This window comes from Myzus persicae, unplaced genomic scaffold (assembly GCF_001856785.1).
Source record: "Myzus persicae strain clone G006 unplaced genomic scaffold, MPER_G0061.0, whole genome shotgun sequence".
NCBI lineage: Eukaryota > Metazoa > Arthropoda > Insecta > Hemiptera > Aphididae > Myzus > Myzus persicae.
In genome coordinates, this window is record NW_019103972.1 from 184,928 (window position 1) to 205,574 (window position 20,647).

Here is a 20,647-nt window from a genome sequence, read left to right on the forward strand (position 1 = left end):
ATTTTCAAACCGACCGAGGCCACCGCATTTCGCTCGTTATTGCCTCGCTTGGACACTTAGCCCCCGGCGCTGCACACGCCCACGCAATATTATTACCGCCCTCACCTTGCTTGATGAAAAAGGGGCAATCTCGTGTGCTTTACATAGACGTAGAGCGAATGAAACCAGAGCCGGCGGAGTGAAGTGCGAAAACGTTTTGCGTCTAAACTATCTGGAAACGACGCTGAAATATTAGAACACACTGTTATATAGCAGCCATATATTATAGACGTGTTGGCACTTGAACCCGTGACTCCTGCAAAAGACTGCTCCATCTTTTTTTTACCTCTCGTACACCCACGGTCATATGGAACCAGTAGCATTAAATATCCCTCTTTCTGAAATCCTACAATTCACGCTTTCTATATAGACGTTAAAATAATAATAATAATAAAACTTAATCTTAACTCGTGACAGCACAGAACTTACCCAGACCATAATATGCGGAATAAAGTTTGAAATGTATTTAAGCCTAACTTTTTAGAACACTTAATATTGTTTTTAACCCTTTCCCCCGCTCATGAACGATATAGTATATAATCGCGTAGCTATAGGTACCTTTTATATAATATGTATTATTTAAGTGTATGTATTATATAGTTTACTGTGAAATTTTAAAAGGCACCATTGTAACGTGTGATAATTTGGTAGCGATTTACGGTGAAAAGAAAGTGAGTGATCTACCCGAGTAGATACAGGTGACAATAATTGAATTAAATAATTATAAGAGGAAGTTTAGTTCATTTTAAATATTTTTAACACATAGTGACTAGTGAGACAAGCTTAACAATTGATTTTTGATTTCAAGTTTCAAAAAAATTACCACAACGATAATTATATAGCTAGATTTCTCCGGAGTATTTTACATTATACCATAATCATCAAATGTTTAACCATGTCAATTTTATCGATGTCTTAATTTTTTCTAACTACAAAAATCGAAATTTTTAAATACAAATCGAATACCTTAAACTATATTATACAATATTATCGACAAGCTATTTAGCGGTACACAGGTTAGGATATATATATATAGTTATTTACATAGTATACCGTAATACCCATTAGTATGACACGGCATCGACTACCACTAAGGATAATATCCTTGTTTTAATAGACAATGTCTATAAAAGTCTATACAAGTATTTATGTATATCTATAATATTCACAGTAATTATATATATATATAACCCTTAATCCAGCGGTCCCAACCTTTTACATTCTACGCCCCCCTTTTAAATTTACTAAAATCTCATTCCCCCCCTTCACAATAAAGTTTAGGCGATTTTTTTTGTGAGCGGTAGCAATAAAACATACAAAATAACTATAAATTATATACAATATACAACTATTTACTTTTATTATTCTCATCATTTTAAAAATTTATCATAAATCAACTTGCGAAGTAATGATATTAAGTATAAGAAAAAAATATTGAATATAAAAACAAAAATAATAACATAAAACATAAATAATATCTCCCGGTCTATCGACTCTATCGTTATACCTAATATATAATTGTTATGTGTTATCGATGCCCGATAATCTGAAAACTAATATAGTGATTTCAATTTCACACATTGTAAAATAACTTAATTATTTTTGTAATTAATTATAACTAAATTCCCCCCCCCCCTCCCCCACGATGGGGACCGCTGTCTAATAAATGTTATACCATAGAAAAATACTTCTTTTCGTACAGTAGTCAAAAAAACTTATACGAGTATACCTATCACTGACCAGTATATTATGAAATCCCTTAACTACAACGATAACCACAGTTTAAACGATAGTGTGGCCAAACGTTATCGTCGCCAATGCGTCAGCCTACCCCAACGGGCAACGATAAACGATAATGTTTGTGCCATAATAAACATACAATTTACACGTTTGTGTGTCGCAGATCCTGTGGGACCACGAACCGTCGCTGAGCTCGTGGAGCAGCCTGCCGTACGTCTGGTTCCTGTTCCATTGGCTGGCCATGTCGCACACTTGCTACAACCCGCTGATCTACTGCTGGATGAACACCCGGTACCGCGCCGGTTTCACCGCTGTCCTGCGCAACGTGCCCGGGTTCGGCCGGTGCTTGGGCGGTTACTTGCGGGCCCAACAGCACCAGTCGCACCACTACAACAGCCACAACGACCCCAGTCAGGCGGACGGCCTGCACCGGATTAACACGTCGTCGTCGTTCGTGTCGGTTAAGTCACGGCTCAAGTCGTTCAACGGGCGGCCCGCGGCGTACGGCCGGAGCCGCCGGAACTGGCACGAGGAAACGCTCTGAGCGCCACCGGAACCGCTCATCACGCGACGCCGCGGTCGTCGTCGTTCACGGTGGCCGGACATCCGGGAAAACGCTTTGTCGCGACGGAAAACCGCACGCTTTTGTCTTCGATTCCGTCACGGCGCGGCGACGGCGATCGGCGGACCGAAACCGCACAATTCGTAATATTTATGCCGGTCCGTTTGGCACACTAGGCGGCACTCGGCAAACATACCGGTGGGGGAGGGAGTGCAGAAATTTACCACGGTTACCCCACAACGCGACGAATTGTTAATCGTGCTATACATTTTTAAATCACTGTTTTTTTCCTGAACGACTAGGACTTATGCGTCTGTATAACTTTTAAAATAAATGCTCATTAATTCACCGTTTACAATGATGAAACCACAGAAATTAGAGTCCATCCAAGATTAAATTTTAACATAAAGGTACATTTGGTTAATATTGAAATTACAAAAAGAAAATTTAACTTTATTCATAGGAAATTATTGAAAATCTTTGTCAAGCATAACTTACGCAAACACAACCAAAATATTTCATTGACCAATTTTTTTTCATCGTTTTCTCATTCAAACATTTAAAAAACAAATTATATATTTCAAAAATTCAAAACACTGGAGCCGACCAACAAAATTACATTTCAATAAAGCTAGGTAAGTAGGTACACTTGTGAACCATTCATTTTTCTTTTAACGCCTTTAAGGGGGCTAAGTATTGTTCGACCCATTTGAATAATACCAAGATGAAGGGACCATCGTACTTCTGGATTCTAGATTTCCATCCAAAGCCGCCTATCGTACATATATAGTGAAATTCCGCACACTTTTAGTTGGATAAAAATGTAAAATCAATCACACTTGTTTAAATATGCAAACCGCATTTTTTTAATTGAACATTTTGTTATGTTGATAAAATACTACGATTGTAATCGTGTATCAAATCAGTGAAGTCAATTTAAGTCTCAATTAGTAGCAGATTAGTTGGTTGTATTCGAGTGTGTATAGGTGTAAAATGATAACCTACATAATGTAAAGTGTTTAAAGCAAATGTTTTTTCAGTAATTTTTAAAGTCGTGTGAATTTTTTTTAAATTTGGGTACGATAATGGCCAAATTAACAGTAGGCAATTTATGTATAATTTTTTTTTTTCAATAAACATAAGTTATAAATACAATATTAATAACATATTTTATATTTTAAAAATATATCAATTTTGTGCAATTATAAATTAGTTATTAAGTATGTGGTTTTTTGATACAACAACCTTGAAAAAAAAAAGTGTGCTGTTTTAACCTACTAAAAGTGTGCAGTTTTTGAATTCAACAGTCGTTACTTGTTATGAATTATGATCACTATTTTTAATGTTAATGCGAGACGCGTCTTCTCGTCAAAAATGCATTTTCAGAGGTTTTTATTTTTTTTTTTGTATTAATCAAAGAGCATTGATTATACGCTATTTATATACGTTATGTTGTTATTGTGAAATAGTTACATTTTTTCGAAACAATAATTGGGGTAGAAGAGTTTAAAAATTAAACCCTAAGCGTCATGTTTCTAGTATAATCTCTTTAATGTATCATAATAAAAATGTATTTTTGTTAATTCTTTTATTTACCTCGACGGTTGTAGCGATGGGCAAGTCTTAGTCTTGTGTATGTTTTCTTGAAAACATGAACAACAATAAGCAGTTGTTATTTTAATTGTTGAAAATTAGAACTTTTCTGGAGGATGTGATATTTTGGAAAAAATGTACGATGTGTGAAGGGATGAAAAACCACTTCGACCACTGCACAAATAACATCATTGTAAATTATTTTTATTTATAAATACCAACACACTTCACCACATCCAAACCCATTTTCTTCGAGTAATTTTTCAAAAACGAAAATAAACATAGACAATGTCTGTGTCTATACAATATATATTATATTATATCCGTGTTTAAGTAATATTCAGCTTATTGCCCGTCAGTTACATTGCACGTGTAGGACATAATGTGCCATGTCTCGCGAGTATTATATGCTGTGTAATTTGATGGAATATATTTACTTTAAAAATTAAGTAATATTTATTTTGTGTGAATGATTCCGTTTAAATGTAAATAATAACGTTAAAATGTTAATAAATACAGTTAAAATACAATTATTACTATGAAGGTTTACTGTTTTTAAAAAATACTGTTTCCAGTACGACTAAATAAAAATAAAAAATTAAACAATGAAAAATATTTATCTGCGTATAATTATACAAGTGTAATCACTTAGCGTGGTGTGTATATACCATGTTGACGAATATGATGAACTAAAGTGGATTTTAAAATAATGCCCTCTCCTGCTACACACAGACGCATAACATCACAAAAAAGTTTATTTATTCTATTTTCCAAAATCCTACAGCTCAATTTTATTTATTCTCTATACTTATATCAAAATTTAATTTTTTTAAAACAGGTAAGCAAGTTTAATGTTCCACTGTGCAGTTGGCGACGAGTTTAGAGGGTGACACTATAACTTCAAATAATCAGAACAGGGCCAAAGAGCATAACTTGTGATTGATAGATTCAAAAAAGGAATAAGCAGTGATATGAAACGTCATGACTCATCAAACGACTTCTAGAAAAATCATTAAAAAACAAATAAATTAGTTAAAAAATATATCTTCTAATATGATCGTTGGTTAACTAGGTAATTTTTATTCATATTATTATCTAGAAAATAGGAATGGATTTTATTTTTATTTTTTTCTGATAATGTATGTCTCGTTCTAAAGTTGTATATGTTCTTGAAAATTAGATCAAAAAAACGAATGTTCAATTATATTTTTCTATACTTTTCACTATTATTATATTATAATAGACAATGAAAAAAAAACTTAAAAACGACCAATACTGTATTATAAAAACTACATTAGGTACCAGCTCTAACCTGCTTGTGTTAGCTATTTGGAGTTTTACTAGCCTCTAATAGCTTTCATTAAGATTCGATGTAGACCATCTGCATTCAGTTTTTATGTTCAAGATCAAATTTCATTCATATTATAAAACGTCTTATACTTTTTATGTTTTTCTATATCTGAAAAAAAAGTTTAATATTATATTTATTATTTAAGAATTAAGAATACTCGAATGTTATATACTAGAAGTTGATTGAAATATTATGTGCTTTAAAATTATGTCACATTATGTAATGATGTAAGCATGAACAAAAAAGGACTCGGTGTCTCCACGTTTTTATAATATGCTGTAGAAGCTTAGAACGTAGGACATATTATTGTATTGGTTTTTTATTTAAGGCTAAATTTTCCCTGATCGAATGGATGTATTTCCAACATTATACTAATTCTGAATGAGAGATATCGTTGGATAAAAATTAAATAATTAATGATCCTAACTTCAATCTACATAGGCACGATTCTCTCTTCCGAAGCAGAGTCCGGTAGAACTGTCTGTATAAAGGTTCTACGCGGACAAGCGACGGCTATTGAACACAGACTAAGTGAATTATTCTATGATTGTTTTTTTTTTATCTAAATATTATAAGAGTTTCTGACCAATTGTTGTGGTTAACATTTTTTTGTAAACGTTAACACCTTACCTTGAGAATGAACTGCGCTGAGAAATTAATGTTTGTGATAGATGAAGTCATGAGACTGAACTGTGCTGTAAAATTGTTACCTGTGGTCGATAAGGTCTAAAAGTCATGGTAGTAAAATTATTGACGTATACTATCGTACCTCACACAAAATAAAAAGCGCCAACTTAGCTAAGCTAAAAATATATTGGGAATTGACTAAGCCAGTACAGATCGTAAGACGATTAAAGATTTAACTCATGACACTATCGCCTAAATCAAGCAGTGCTGGAGTGCATAACTATTTTTTTTTTATAGTACTAAACATTCAACTAGGTATATACTAATGAACTTTATAAAATACTGTACAATATACCTATTCAATCAGCTACAGTTATACTACTTACTGGTGTGGTAACCGTGGTAGCCTGTAGATATATTTAGGCAACATAGAACATTATATTATAATCCTCGGTACCTACTTACAGATACCAAATAGGTTAATAATATGCTGCATATAATGTAGTCCAAGGATTTACTTTGCACTAGTTCAATTTGTCCCACCCATGTCCTTAGAACCTGAGACAGATTCTTCGGTAGACTGGGAAGCCAAATGGCAGTCGCATACTCTCGATTATAGAGAGCGTGCTTATATTATACCTCATATACTAACAAATTATGACAATATTATAATATTAAGTCAGGCGCCTGCAATCCAAATCATACTAATAAATATAAATTTTCTATTATATTGACAAATAATATAACATCCAAACAAAAGCATGCCGCCAAACAATAATATGCATTATATTAGGTACATTATATAATCCGTTAAAACTAAACTATATTATCAAAATATGTGCTAAGACAAAAATAAAGAATAACAATATCACGGAAGGAATCATAATTTCAACACTGTATTTAGAACTTATATATTTATACAAAATAGAACCCACCAACGGGACACGATGGCGGGATCACTCGCGTGAAGTGGCCAAACGAAAATTGTATTTGAGAAGCAGTTGCTTTTCGATTTTTTTTAATATTTATAGATAGGTGAGTGGGTGGGTGGGTGCTCAATATGAAAGAGAAAAATAATTACCAAATAATAATCATAGTAGGCAAACAGTAATATAACTGTACTTGTGAGTTGTATTTATTATAAATTGTTGGAATGTGGATGGGTCGGTGGTGGGTCAATTTTAGTTTGCTTATTTTAGGTTCGTTTCGCCACTGATTGCCTGATACCCGTCAATGTGACCGGGTGTATGCTAATATAAACGAATACAGTGTTGATGATGATGTGCATAGTAATTAATTTCTAAAGTACAACTTATAGTTATTTAACAATAATTATTATTATTATATCAATAAAAATTACGATCCCACAAAGCTGCAGTGTCGCGGAGCTCGGGTAAGTCTTAAACACTTTTGAAGTATATACACTTTATTATTCCCAGCTCCTGAACAGTTCATTAGACACAACGATACACGACAATTTATTTATAAAAAAAAATTTTTAAAAATATACAGCATTTTGGTTTTTTGAGCGTTGCAAACAGGTACACGCGACACTCATATGGCAATATCCGTAGACTTCAAGGTCCATGGAAGTAATATCTTTTACGCCGAACTTTGGAGTCTTTCACGTACTCGGAAAACTTGTGACGTCATAACATTGATAGGTACTAAGTAGTATATTATTCGATACGAAAATCGGCAGAGACGCGCGTCCAAAAACTGTCAGACGAAAACCTCGGACGGCGCGCGCAGCCGTTCGGCGTCCGGCACCTCGTCGCCGTCGCGTCTGGCCTGCACGTAACCGAGTCCCGGCACGTTGCGCAGGGCCGACACGAAACCGGCCCGGTACCGGGTGTTCATGCAGAAGTAGATCAGAGGGTTGTAACAGGTGTGCGATATGGCCAGCCAGTGGAACGCGAACCACACGTACGGCTGGTTGCTCCACGCTCGCAGCGACATCCCATACGCCCTCAACACCTGCGACATTGGGTCGATACCATATTATGATGATATGATTTTTTTAAATTAAATTTCGTTTTCAAACGACCTTAAGAGGACCCTACCCACATGCGTTTGTTGTCTCGTACAACATTCCAAAAGTGAGCTATTGGTTTTGATAATAGAGTAAATTGACCTGCTGGTATCAAACTTTTAGGTTGGCGATTGTTTCGATATTTCAATATTCAAGCATGATATATTACAAAATTAAAATGCTCATATCTCGCTTGAAAATTAAAATATTGAATAAAAACCGCAGCTTGGGCACAGACAATATTCATACTTAAAAGTTTGATAATAGATAAATTCACTCTAACAACAAAACTAACAGCATACCATTGAAACTAGTCAATAAAAAATTGCAATGCCATACGCGCATAAGACAAAAACAACAAATGCATGGGTAACGTCCTCTTAAGCATCGGCCACTATGACTATAGGCATTTTCGTAGGGAGGTTACGAAGGAACATGTGTACGTGGAGCGAAGACTAAAAACCCGGGTGGTCACCCATCCGAGAACCAGCGACTCCGGTCGATACTTGAACTCAGAACACGCTAGTGACTGAGGCTAAACACCGAGCCACACCAGGCCTCAATATGATGATAATAGCGCATAATTGCCTCCCGACATTTTACAAATTGCATCCAGCCATTGTTTTATTTAGGTATTTATTATTATAGGGACACGGATGGCAGATGGCAGTATAGCTGCAAAGAGGTGAAATTCAATTTAAATGTAAATCTATAACAATTTATTATTATAATACCGGGTAAACGTATCGTATAAATTTAAAAACACACAATTCATTGGGGGTTATGATATTCTGTTCTGGCCGTTCGGGGTGGTTACGGCAGTACAAAAGTGGTGTAACTATGGAGAAGTAAGTATATTCCAGACAGGAATCTGTTTGCTAGTACAAAGACAAGGAATTATAATTTCTAAGAAGAGCTCTTGCAAGAAGGTCTCGAACTTCCAGACACCCATTTAAATGGGAATGAAGCATTGGTAAGCTTCAAAGAGTCGAGGGCATGGAGTATGGATTTCACGAATAGTCCTCGTGTTGAGAATGAAAGAAGTCTAAGCTAAAAATCTATCACGAACGCTTTTGAGGTAAAAATGGGTCTTTCGCAAGAAAAGAGTGGCAAACAACCACATCATATTTGAAGAAAAAGTAACGAAAAATCAAAAATTCTATTGTGTATACACAATTTATAGTTGCCTCTGTAGTCATTTTTCGCATTTAAATTATTCAAAACCAAAAATGTGCAGGGCAAGAAAATTAACCTGATTTACCTAGCCGTTGAGTTAAGTCAACGTTAAGAACTTCGTAAAAACTTTAATCTATAAGTAAATGGACTATTAACAAACAACATGTTTACTTTAAAAGTTTTAAAAGAGAAAAAAATATTAACTTAATAAACTCGATCAATGAATAGTTGATTCATTTTTTTTTTAATTACCACCTCACGTGATTGTGCGACTATCGATTTGTATTAAATATGAAACGTACTGTTTAAAATATTTTATTGAAAATACACCTCATAAAATTGTATTTTTATAAATTCACATACCATTGATATATAGTAACGGTTTAGACCATAGGTTCCCAACCTATGGTCCGCGGACCACTAGTGGTCTGCGAGACATTGTCAGGTGGTCCGCGAGCCATACTTACAAAATGTAAAAAATTTTTAATAATTTCATTTTCCTTGGAGGCATAACACTAATTATTGACAATCGTGTATAATACGTCGTTTATTTATAAATTTATATTACATAGTGAAACCCATGTTATTAAAAGCCTCTTATACATATAATAATAATCAAAATTCTAAAATATGTGAAAAAAAATTGATTTTTATTTGTAAGAAAAATAAGGTATACAATTGAGGTGGTCCGTGACGTATCGAAAGTTCTCATAGTGGTCCGTAGTACCAAAAAGGTTGGGAACCACTGGTTTAGACAATTATAAGTTCGAATCAATACTAAATTATTAAATCAAAGAATACTACAAAAAAGTATAGAAGTTGTTAGTTGTTACAAGGTTACAGGTTGTTACTAACCTAACCTGCTCAAAAGTAAATATATGAAAAATGAGCCGATGAGAACAATCCTGCCTCTCTAATTTAATAATTTTATTTTCGTCTTATTTTAATCTGCTTTTTGTGATATACTATTTTGTATTTTTAGGGCTCTGCCAGTAAATTATAAATAAATGAATGTACCTACTAATGAGTTGCTTCCCTACATGGAGAATTAAGTAATGGTTGAATGTGGTTCATAAGCTTAGTTAAAATATAACAATACCATGCAAATAAATAAATTAATGTAAATAATTTGCTGTGTTATGATTATTATATTATTTAAAGCAACTTGTTTAATAAAAGGACGAGTAAGATTTACAGTAAAATCTCTTAAATTATAAACAAGTAATAATAGTATAAGATCAATGTAAAATTAAATCCAAATAAAATATATATCTCTAATCACTCATGTATATTATCAATGTAACAACTAACAATGCGTACAAGAGGCATACATTACTACTTCAAAAGTACAAATCTCAATTAATCTTTAGGAGTAAATTCTATTTTAGGAGCTAACAAATATTTAAATCACTTTTACCATTTCTACCTAACATTAGGAAGCAACTATAATAGGACTAAAACCTTTTTTATTTACAAAAAAAAATTAGGAGGAATCATATTATACGTTATGGTGGGGAGAAAATTCGAATAAAAATGATCGACCTATATGTGTAACCTCGGTTAGGATAGGCAACTAGTAAGCGCACACATTGTGTATGGGAACGGTATATCGAAATATAGAAAACGTTTACGATAATAATGTCGACCTAAATTTTTTAAACGATTTACTATAATAATTGATGATGGTTATAGTAGGTACCGCCTTGCCAATCACCATAACATATTCAGCGACGGACGAGTCACCCGAAAGTATGGATTTAATTATATTATTACCGAATGCAAATCGCACATAGTTCATGGTTGAGAAAATCGATCGAGAAATCAAATAAATACTACGTATTATAAGTGTCTACATGAATATAAATCCATAATACATTTTAATAAAATTATTTTTAATTTAAATACGAGTATCTACATTTTAAATAGTTAAAAAATTGCAAAAAAACTGTACAATACGTAAGAAAAATTATGCTTTTAATTTATTCTGCCTTACATAAGTGTCATAAAGACCATTATTCAATTTATTCATAATAACTTAGTGGACCATGTTGTTATATTACATATCATTTATTGGAGAAAAAAATTGTTTTTTTGTCAATATTAATTAATAGTTATATATTTGACTTTAATTTATTCAAACCATGTTTTTAATTTAAAAATGTATTGTTTGGATAATTAAATGACACTTTTCAACAATAATTTGTTTATATTTATTAAATTGGTCCAGACATTGTTTGGAGCATGTAGCATAAAATATTCCTCAGAGGATTGATAAATTAATTAAACCGTACTTTCATCAACATTTACATAAGCACATGTCTGTTGGTGAGTGATGTTTGATAATTTATCGTTTTAATTTTTAAGTTTATTTAAATAGTTAATGTGATGCGAGTGTCTGTGAGGTAATGTTTACAATAAAAGTAAAAAATAAGGAGCACTTACCAAAAGGATATCATATGGCAGCCAACAAACGATGAATGCTATGACCACGGTTGACATCATTTTTATCATCTATGGACATCGAAAAAAAGGTGACATATTTTGACGATCTTAATATTTTATAAAACGTTACTTTTCTTATTGACTTGGCCATCTTAATGTCTCTGGAGTTTTGTGCCTCGCCAGGAGGTATTTTACCCCACACGACAATCCCAATGTGAACATTAGTAAACAACAGGACGGCAAATGGAATACAACATTGCAGTATAAATAATGCTGCATTAAAGAGACGCCGGAAGTATTCACTTGGCCATTTGTCGGAGCAAAAGTAAATGTCGTATCTCTAACGAGTAATAAAAACCGACTATAGTTAATAAACTTTAATATTGTACATAGGTATTTAGTAGGTACATAAAATTGATACTTTCATACTATCACGAATCAAGACATAATATTATACACATGTATTCAAGTTAAAGCTTACGTAAAACATATATAAAAAAATAAAAGTAAGAAATTTAATTTAATTTAATATTAAATAAATATTTTAAAGTTATACTTGTATACAAATAATATAGGTAGAAAAATTATTTTTTAATTAAAAATTAAAAATTTCTGATTAAATTTCAGAGTTAGCAATAGGAATTCATTATCTAGGTGTAATCACAATTTGTGAGTTATGACCTTTAATGATTCTTTTTGATTGGACTGTAGTACATTTAATAACAGTAAAACGTTTAATTGAATATTAAAAAACGAACTGAATTTATAATTTAGGTTAAAGGGCCAAACCAAAAAATTAGCCCCGGCCGCAAACCTCCTAAGTAGGGCTCTGATTTAAAGAGATAAAAACAGATTGAGAAGTGTAAGAGTGAATTGGAATACAGTTATTTATAAGTGTTGTAACTTAAGTTTTTCTATAGTCTATAAATTATTCAAATATTCATTACTTTTAATTTATGATAAGACTTTGTACTTATGACTTTATACTTAAAACATGTTAAATATTTTTTGCATTAAATACATTTTTGTATCTAAGTAGATACTAAGTAGTATAATTTGATTAATTTAATATTTTTGTTTCAAATTTTAGCTATATTTTATATTATAAGTCGAAAATGACAGAAACCAATCAACAGCATTATTACTCAAAATCAAAAAAACCCTTGCGTGTTAGAAGACAAATTTAAATATTAAATACTATTTTCGTAATTAATTTGAATAAATTAAAGTCGATGTTATAAAATAATAACATGCATTTTTATATTCTAGAAAAAAGAAAATATAATGAATGAACAAAATAATTAACTATTTAAAAATAAATATTACCTGATCTAACGAAGTAGCGAGTAAAAAAGGAAACGATGTAATGACAGACATTATCCAAACTAATGCTATTATGTATTTAGCCTGGTGCTTTCTAGTTCTTTGTTTCAATGGCCACATAATCGCTATATACCTGTTGACGCTGATGGCCACCAAAGTATATGCACTCACCTGTACGAAACATGACAATGCAATTCATATTTTTAATATTCGAACAAATCCCCAAGTATGTATATGGCAAAAATTTAAAACGTTTTAATATACCAATTTGCATTATATTTTATATTTTCAATATTTTCGTAAACAATCCAAAAATGTATACTTTTATTTGTTTACTTAGTTTTGAAAACAACATTTAACACATACGCACTGTTACCCGAAAAAGACAAAACTTCCGAACAAAAATTAAATTGTGAACATTTAACCTACAATGCCGACAATCTCGTACAATTTATAGTCGAAGATAAAATTATATATATTATACAACTATGTGTCTACGTATTAAACGATTTCAAGCGTTGATATTTTACCACTGATATCATACATTCATCCAACATTTCAGTATTTCACAATATCAGACGTGATTTACTGAAATGTGTTACCCCAACGCAGTAATGTGCCTATTTTGCTTATACGATGCGCCGTGTTACACAAACTTAAAATCCTAACCTAACCTAAACCTAACCTAAAATCTGAATATCAACATAACTAATGGTGTTCTTTAAAGCTACTAAAATAATGTTGTTGAAAAAAATCTTATAAAATTCAAAAAAATATACGTTCAAAATACGTTTTTTCACAAAATTACACTAATTGTTCTACTATTCAATGGAATCGCCCCTTTTTAGTCACATTAACACGGTCAATAGGTAACAAATTGTCATAAACCGCAAACCGCACTCAGAACTGAATATTTTTTTTGGAGATTCTGTTGTTCTTCACAAAAAAATATTATAAAATCCCTGGTAATACGATACTTCTATATTTACCTCCCGCCAGCAAATGTGACTTACCAACACGGCAACGATTTTGCCGAATGTGAAGGTTTGGCACACGTAGTTTTCCAGCGGCCAATACTGCAACAGGAACGAGGTGACAAACGGGAAGGGAACGCAGAACAGAGTCATGACCAGGTCACCGACGGCCATGTTCACGATGAACATGTTGGTCGCCGATTGCATTTGCGTCGAGGACATGACCACATAGCATACTAGCCCGTTGCCGACCAGTGACACGATGAACACTGCAGTATACATTAGGTAGACCAACGTATGGAACCCCATCGAAATCTATAAATCGTACAACAACCAATTTAAATATATTCTCGTTGACCATTTGAATATGACGTTATAAGTCTATTAGGTATATCATATTATGTTAACATAATAATATTAACTATTTACTAGAATTTGATACTCAAATAATAAAGCCAACGCAATTTTTTTTTGGTTTGAGCTGCTAGCTAGAATTCAATAGTTCAGTATCCCATCTAGGTATATTATACAGATTCGATCAAGAGTACATATTTTTTAAATAAATATATTAGATTAGTTGGGCATCATATAGATAAAATAAATTGTGATTAATGTTACTTTTAAACGGTATGAGATTGCCGTTTTTGAAAATATTTTTCTTAAATTAAACAAAATATCTTTCAGGTAACATGATATAGCAATAGAAGTGTATATATATATACAGGATGATCCAACAAGTATGCTCACCCCAATTTTTTTCTTTAATAATGAAGTTTTTCAAAATCTGATTTTTGGAATCTTTAAATATACTCAGACCATATTTTCATATTCTTGAGATTTTTTTGTGCCACTTAAGGAGTGTCCTGTGGCGATACGAACCTTTTTTTTCAAATGAGAACCCCACTTTTTTTGTTTAAATTATTTAGCAGATAATTTTTTTGAGAATTTTGATGTATCGAAATCAAAATTGGAACGAGTAGTTTCCTAGTTATTGAACAATTTGTACTAAGGAAAATAGTCCATAATGGGGATATGATTATACAGTTCTACACATGAAATAAGAAAAATAACTAAATACATCAAGAAGGATTTTACTTGGTATTTACCTAAGTGTTTGACTAAATAAATATAAAATGTCATATTTTTTAAATTGTGTTTATAGACTATAGATAACAACGTATACTGTATAAGCATATCCTTCTTCCCTATTATAAACTATATTATCCTTAGCACAAAATGTGTAATTACTAGAAAACTACTCGTTCGAATTTTGATTTCAATATATCAAAATTCACAAAAAAAAATATTCGCTAAATAATTTACAGTAAAAAAGTGTGGTTCCCATTTGAAAAAAAAAAATATATATATCGCTACGGGACATTCCTTAAGTGGTACTTAAGTGGTACAAAGAATCTCAAGAATATGAAAATATGGTCTTTGAGTATATTTAAAGATTCCAAAAACCAGATTTTTAAAAACTTCAATATTAAAGAAAAAAGAGGGTGAGCATACTTGTTGGATCACCCTATATATATAACATCGATGTGGCAGTTGAAAATTGGACGTGATATTTCAGTTTTGATACAGTTGTTTAACAATATTTAATGGTTATTAAATAAAATATACGAATAGAAATAATATTTTTTCATCATAATCAATTTTTGTGAATGAATACTGATAATAGCTAATTATGAATTTAATACTTCTTACGGTTATGAACATTAGCATCGAGCCTTTACTACATAATACCGGTGGGTAGTACACATATACATAGTATGCGTAAGGTTTAATGTACTTTTAAAATCCCTACAAAATTCGTACAAAAACATTTAAGTTTAGTACATTTTCGATCAATATTGAGCATTTTTGGGATGCATTTCAAACGGTATCGAAAAAAAGATGTTAAACTATTAGTTTATTATTATTTTAATATTGAGTCTTCCATTTACCTACTGTTTGCAATTTGGATGAATAGTTTAAAAAAGATTTTTTCTGACAATCCATTGTAAATAAAATATTATCATACAAATGGAGCAGGATATAAATTAGGTTGGTACGTAAACTTCTAGGTACAATAATAACCCAAACATTTAATTGACTTTATCTGTATAAGAAATTATTTTTTTAAGTAATAGTATTACAGCAATAACAATTAAAATTCAATTAGTATAATAGAAACTTTAAGTCACCGTGATAACTTTATGTATATCGTGAAAACTCATAATATTTTAATATATTATTATATCACATAACATTTAAAGTTTTTTATGGAAACTGAAAGATTCCACTACGTGGCTAATTATTTATGTTCCAATACTCTGCTCATCTAAATTTAAAATACTTATGATTAATAAAAATAAATTGAAAATCCAATATTTAACATAAATGTGTGCAAAAAAACATTCTGATTCGAAATATGAAAATGTCTCCACAATAAGTGTTTAAAAAAAACACAAAAATAATAATATAGATTTAATCTTTAATAAAAATTAAAGTTAAGTATAGATTTTCTAATTATATACACAAAAAAGTACAAAGAAATTGACTGAAAAATGGAGTACCGTCTTATGTTGAAAATTCAAGTTGTATACATAAATTAAACCATATAAACGATAACGTATTTCGTAGCGTTCAATATGATTAACTTTTTCATTACTCAAGCTAATCTAATTTATAAATATTTTATCTACGACACATTATTAATACACGTATTTTCTTGACATGGATATTATGAAGAATATATGCACTACGCAGTATGATTTTTCGTTTTTATTCTACTATTTCGATCCATTCATAGTTTGTCGCATTTATTGAAAGTGTAATTTATTCACTGGTACAGGCTTATTGGTGCTTATAAAATATTTTAATATTTAGTTCATACAATTCAATGTACAACGCATTTTAATTTAATTCATATTTAACTACAACAGACTGTATACAAATTATAACCATCTGTAATAGTTTTCTACAACGATATCCTCTGCCACACGCAGATTCCTAATACCTAGAATAAATTATTTTCACCATAAACTCAATAATATACGTATACTTATAACATATTGACTTACATCTTAATTCAAAATAAATTAAAATGTTATGCTTTTTTTCTATGCTTTATCTCTCGCTGTATAGTTTATATTATATTAATTTCTTATTTTGTCATTACTTTAATAATTATATATTTAATGTAGACTTATAATGCAAATTATTTAGATAATATAATTAATATCAAACTTAATGTATTATATTACACAATACCTACCTAACGGTGAAATGATATATGTATTAATTTTCATGATTACTTACCATTTTGAAGTAACAATCAACGTAGAGAAACAACAATCTTGTATGTTATATGTGTACCGGTACACTCGAACGGCAGACACCGATCAAATCAAATACAACGACAAACGGAATGGTTTTGTAATAATTATTATGTAATATTTGCGCTCGCGGATCGGCGAATAGTGTGTGCGACGCGGATAACGAGAGAGAAAACTATTATTTAAATTTCCACTAATTATTATTAATGATAACAATGTAGCACGTTATTTATATTGTTATTTATTACTTTATCAGAATCTATTGACACTTATTCACTGTCCACAACCGTATGGTCACACAAATCTCGAGTTATTCTCATTCATGACCATCATATTTACATATTATATGTGCCATAAAGCACCATCACCAAGGTGCTTTATTTGTGCCGAACCGAACGATATCAAATCTTGTCATTCCCGGCTCGTACCTTATGTTATGATTCTGAGTGGATCGACCAAGACCATTTTCCGCTTCTTCACACACCGAGACATATATTATTGACTATATTAATTGTAGATTCGTGTACAATGTAAGTAATTTAATTTTTCCTTCATTCGTTGATATGCAGAAGTCATCAATGCTTATGTTCGTTCACGGTCCGCTTTTGAAGTTGCCTGCTGTCTTGCGAGTAGGTATTATTCGCAATATTAGCAGATCATAATAGATTAAATATTGTTAACATTATTATTTATTTTTAATGAAATGAACATAATCGTATAGTAATATAGTCTTTCACTAAATATCCCCACTTTTTACCACCTCTATCAATTTTTATTTTTAATAGATAGGTCAAATATGCGAATAATAAATTAAAAAAATATCACAATATAATTACCGCTCGTTAGATGAATTTATTCCTATTTTAATCTCCGCCAATTATAAAAAAAGTCAAGATAAATACTTGATTTGTTTAATTACAATAAACCTACGATTTATTTTTATTTGAATACCCAACACCATTTTGTTAACTCGAAAAAAAATCAATTATTATAATTGTCGTATTCAATATTATTATAATTATTGTTTTATGTTAAACCATTACACATTTTACAATAATGTAATATCATCGATAAAACCGGAAATATGTACTCGTCTAAATTATATTTCAACAATTATAAACAACGCTACGTTGATGATTTACTATCGACTGACCTTCTTATTTCTCGAAAATTAACAATAATTGAATAATTAATATCTATGTATCACAAATTGTCCCCGATTTAAGATTAACAGATTACTTAATAGTTAAAGTGACTACATTTTTGGTGTCCCGGGGAGCTCGTCTAAGATTACAGACAGGGCCGGTGTTGCGGGATACATTGTGAGACCCCACCGAACTTGGTAATTAGATTTCCTAATCGGAAATTTAACGAACCAAGTCGGCAAAAATAATAGTTTCTAGGTTTTTTTTTTTTATTGTTTTATTTCATTATAATTAACTGCCATATTGATATGGTATGTGATTATTGGAATATTACACTATGTATATGCATTGTGTACTATAATTGTGTACACGGAGAAAAACATAACAAGCAGGAATATAAATCGGCATTCAGCGTACAAAGAATTTTATTATACAATGTTTTACCAAGTTCGGCATGCGCACTCTGACGACATTAACTTCCGAACAATTGAAAGAATAAAACTCGTTGCTACTGTTGAACCATTATTTAATCTCTTGAGTGTACCTTTGAGTAATAAACATTCATCAGAAGACTTTGAAAATACGATAAATATATCCCCTTCCGGAATGATCTGTATCCAATATTAAGGATTTAATCTGAATTTCTTGTGCTGGCAATAGAATGCTAAAAACGTATTGGATATTGGATAACAGAAATGAATAAAAATATTTTTCCCAATTTGAACAAGATATTAAGATGTATTTTTACAGCCCCTGTTAATAATCTTAACCCGAGTCTGAAGTCTGAACCTGTAGGTATTACAGTCAAAACACATGACAGACGACGTAGCCGTGAACTAGTATTCATACACCTTGGATGTAAGTACTACGATAAATGATACAACTTTAAATGGCCATAACTTGAAAACAATAAGTCTAATTGACAATCTACTTACGCCATTATAAAAAACTCGATGAAATTACATTGTACATTTAAATTTGATTTCTGCGCTCATAACTTAATTACTGTAAAATATTAAGTATTTTACCTACGAATTATCTCAATATAAAAAAAAAAACAAAATAATTTTAATTTATTGCCTATATAAAGCTCGTATAAGGTGAATCTTAGTATCGGTACAATACACATACAATATAAACAATAAATCACAGAAAAATAAAATATACTATACATAGGTTAAGCTCTTTAGCCCTTAACTCAATAAATCGTTTTCATTTCAAACGCACGTCAACAATTATCATTTGAAAGAAATCTAATTGTATACAACGATTCACCTGGCACACCGCCTTATTCACACGGGGTAGCTGTTTGACTATAAAGTGACGGGAACCTGCAGATGTGCTTAACTCATACCTATAAAAAACAATAAATTTGGAAATAGTTGATTAGAATTTAAATTGCTGCACTGTAGAGTCGTACCTCATGGAATATTTTTTTTACTCCCTAAAAAATTTCATAATCTGACAATAGTGATGAAATATAAAACTTTGCATTGGCTAATATTATGGCTTTGTATTCCGCAGTCCCGCGCCTTTCTATTTCCACTGTCGTGTCGTGTTGATAAAAATCGCATTGTTTATTAGACGTTACTTTTTGGTATCATGTAATAACCAAGTCGAAAGGGAGTATACCAATAATTGATAACAGCTCAACTTTTACACAAAAATGGTTACTAGCTGTAACCACATAGTTACCACGCACTCGCACGACACACAACATTGAACATATAACTGTCAATCCAGCTTTACCGTGGATAATAATTTAAACGGATATTTTATATTATAATAAATTTGTGCTGTTGCCTAACACGAAGTATAAATAATTTATAATTCAAAGCAAAATAATGTTTGTATGGCACAAGGTATCCGTAAAACGAGTCAACTCAGCGCCATCAACTGTCGCCAGCCAATTCAACTTTTCAACGAGTCCTTTAATTTTAAATTAACCTCTAAATTTTATAAGAGGTAAATTCACTCTAATTTTTAAGCGAACGGAGCTCAACGTGATCTACTGAGCGTAAAACGTGCTATGTTACGCATTTGTGAGGCGGAGACAACAAATGTCAGTGTAGCGTCATCTTAACTTGAACAGGGTACATTTATACAGGTTTTGTGTAAAAATGTATAAAAGATGGGAAGACGCAGATAGCCACTCACTTTTTCGCTGGGATTTTTTCTTTCCGGCTAAAGTTTTTTCTCTTCGTCCTTGTCGACAGCAAGTCAGCAACGCACAAATTACAACGATCACTCATAGTCATAGAATCAGGGCCGTGTTAAGCTTTTTGGCGCCCAGGGGCACTCATTATTAAGCGCCCCAGTC

At 31.6% G+C, this 20,647-nt stretch overlaps 2 protein-coding genes across 3 annotated transcripts in view; one reads left to right on the forward strand and one right to left on the reverse strand.

The window, feature by feature from the left end:
* Positions 1-4,425, forward strand: part of LOC111037062 (RYamide receptor-like) — a 98,614-nt gene extending 94,189 nt beyond the window's left edge. For both annotated transcript variants that reach the window (XM_022319421.1, XM_022319422.1), the window contains one exon: positions 1,943-4,425. In XM_022319421.1, coding sequence (XP_022175113.1) covers positions 1,943-2,323 — 381 coding nt within the window. In that variant the 3' untranslated portion in view covers positions 2,324-4,425. The remainder of the gene's footprint in view (positions 1-1,942) is intronic.
* A 2,691-nt stretch (positions 4,426-7,116) lies between these two features.
* Positions 7,117-19,654, reverse strand: LOC111037061 (RYamide receptor-like). Its single transcript, XM_022319420.1, has 6 exons — positions 17,166-19,654; positions 13,899-14,174; positions 12,889-13,056; positions 11,693-11,902; positions 11,563-11,631; positions 7,117-7,889 (listed from the first exon to the last, which is right to left on the reverse strand). The coding sequence occupies exons 1-6, from the start codon at positions 17,166-17,168 to the stop codon at positions 7,635-7,637; spliced, it is 981 nt and encodes a 326-aa protein (XP_022175112.1). The 5' UTR covers positions 17,169-19,654; the 3' UTR covers positions 7,117-7,634.
* Positions 19,655-20,647: the final 993 nt, after the last annotated feature.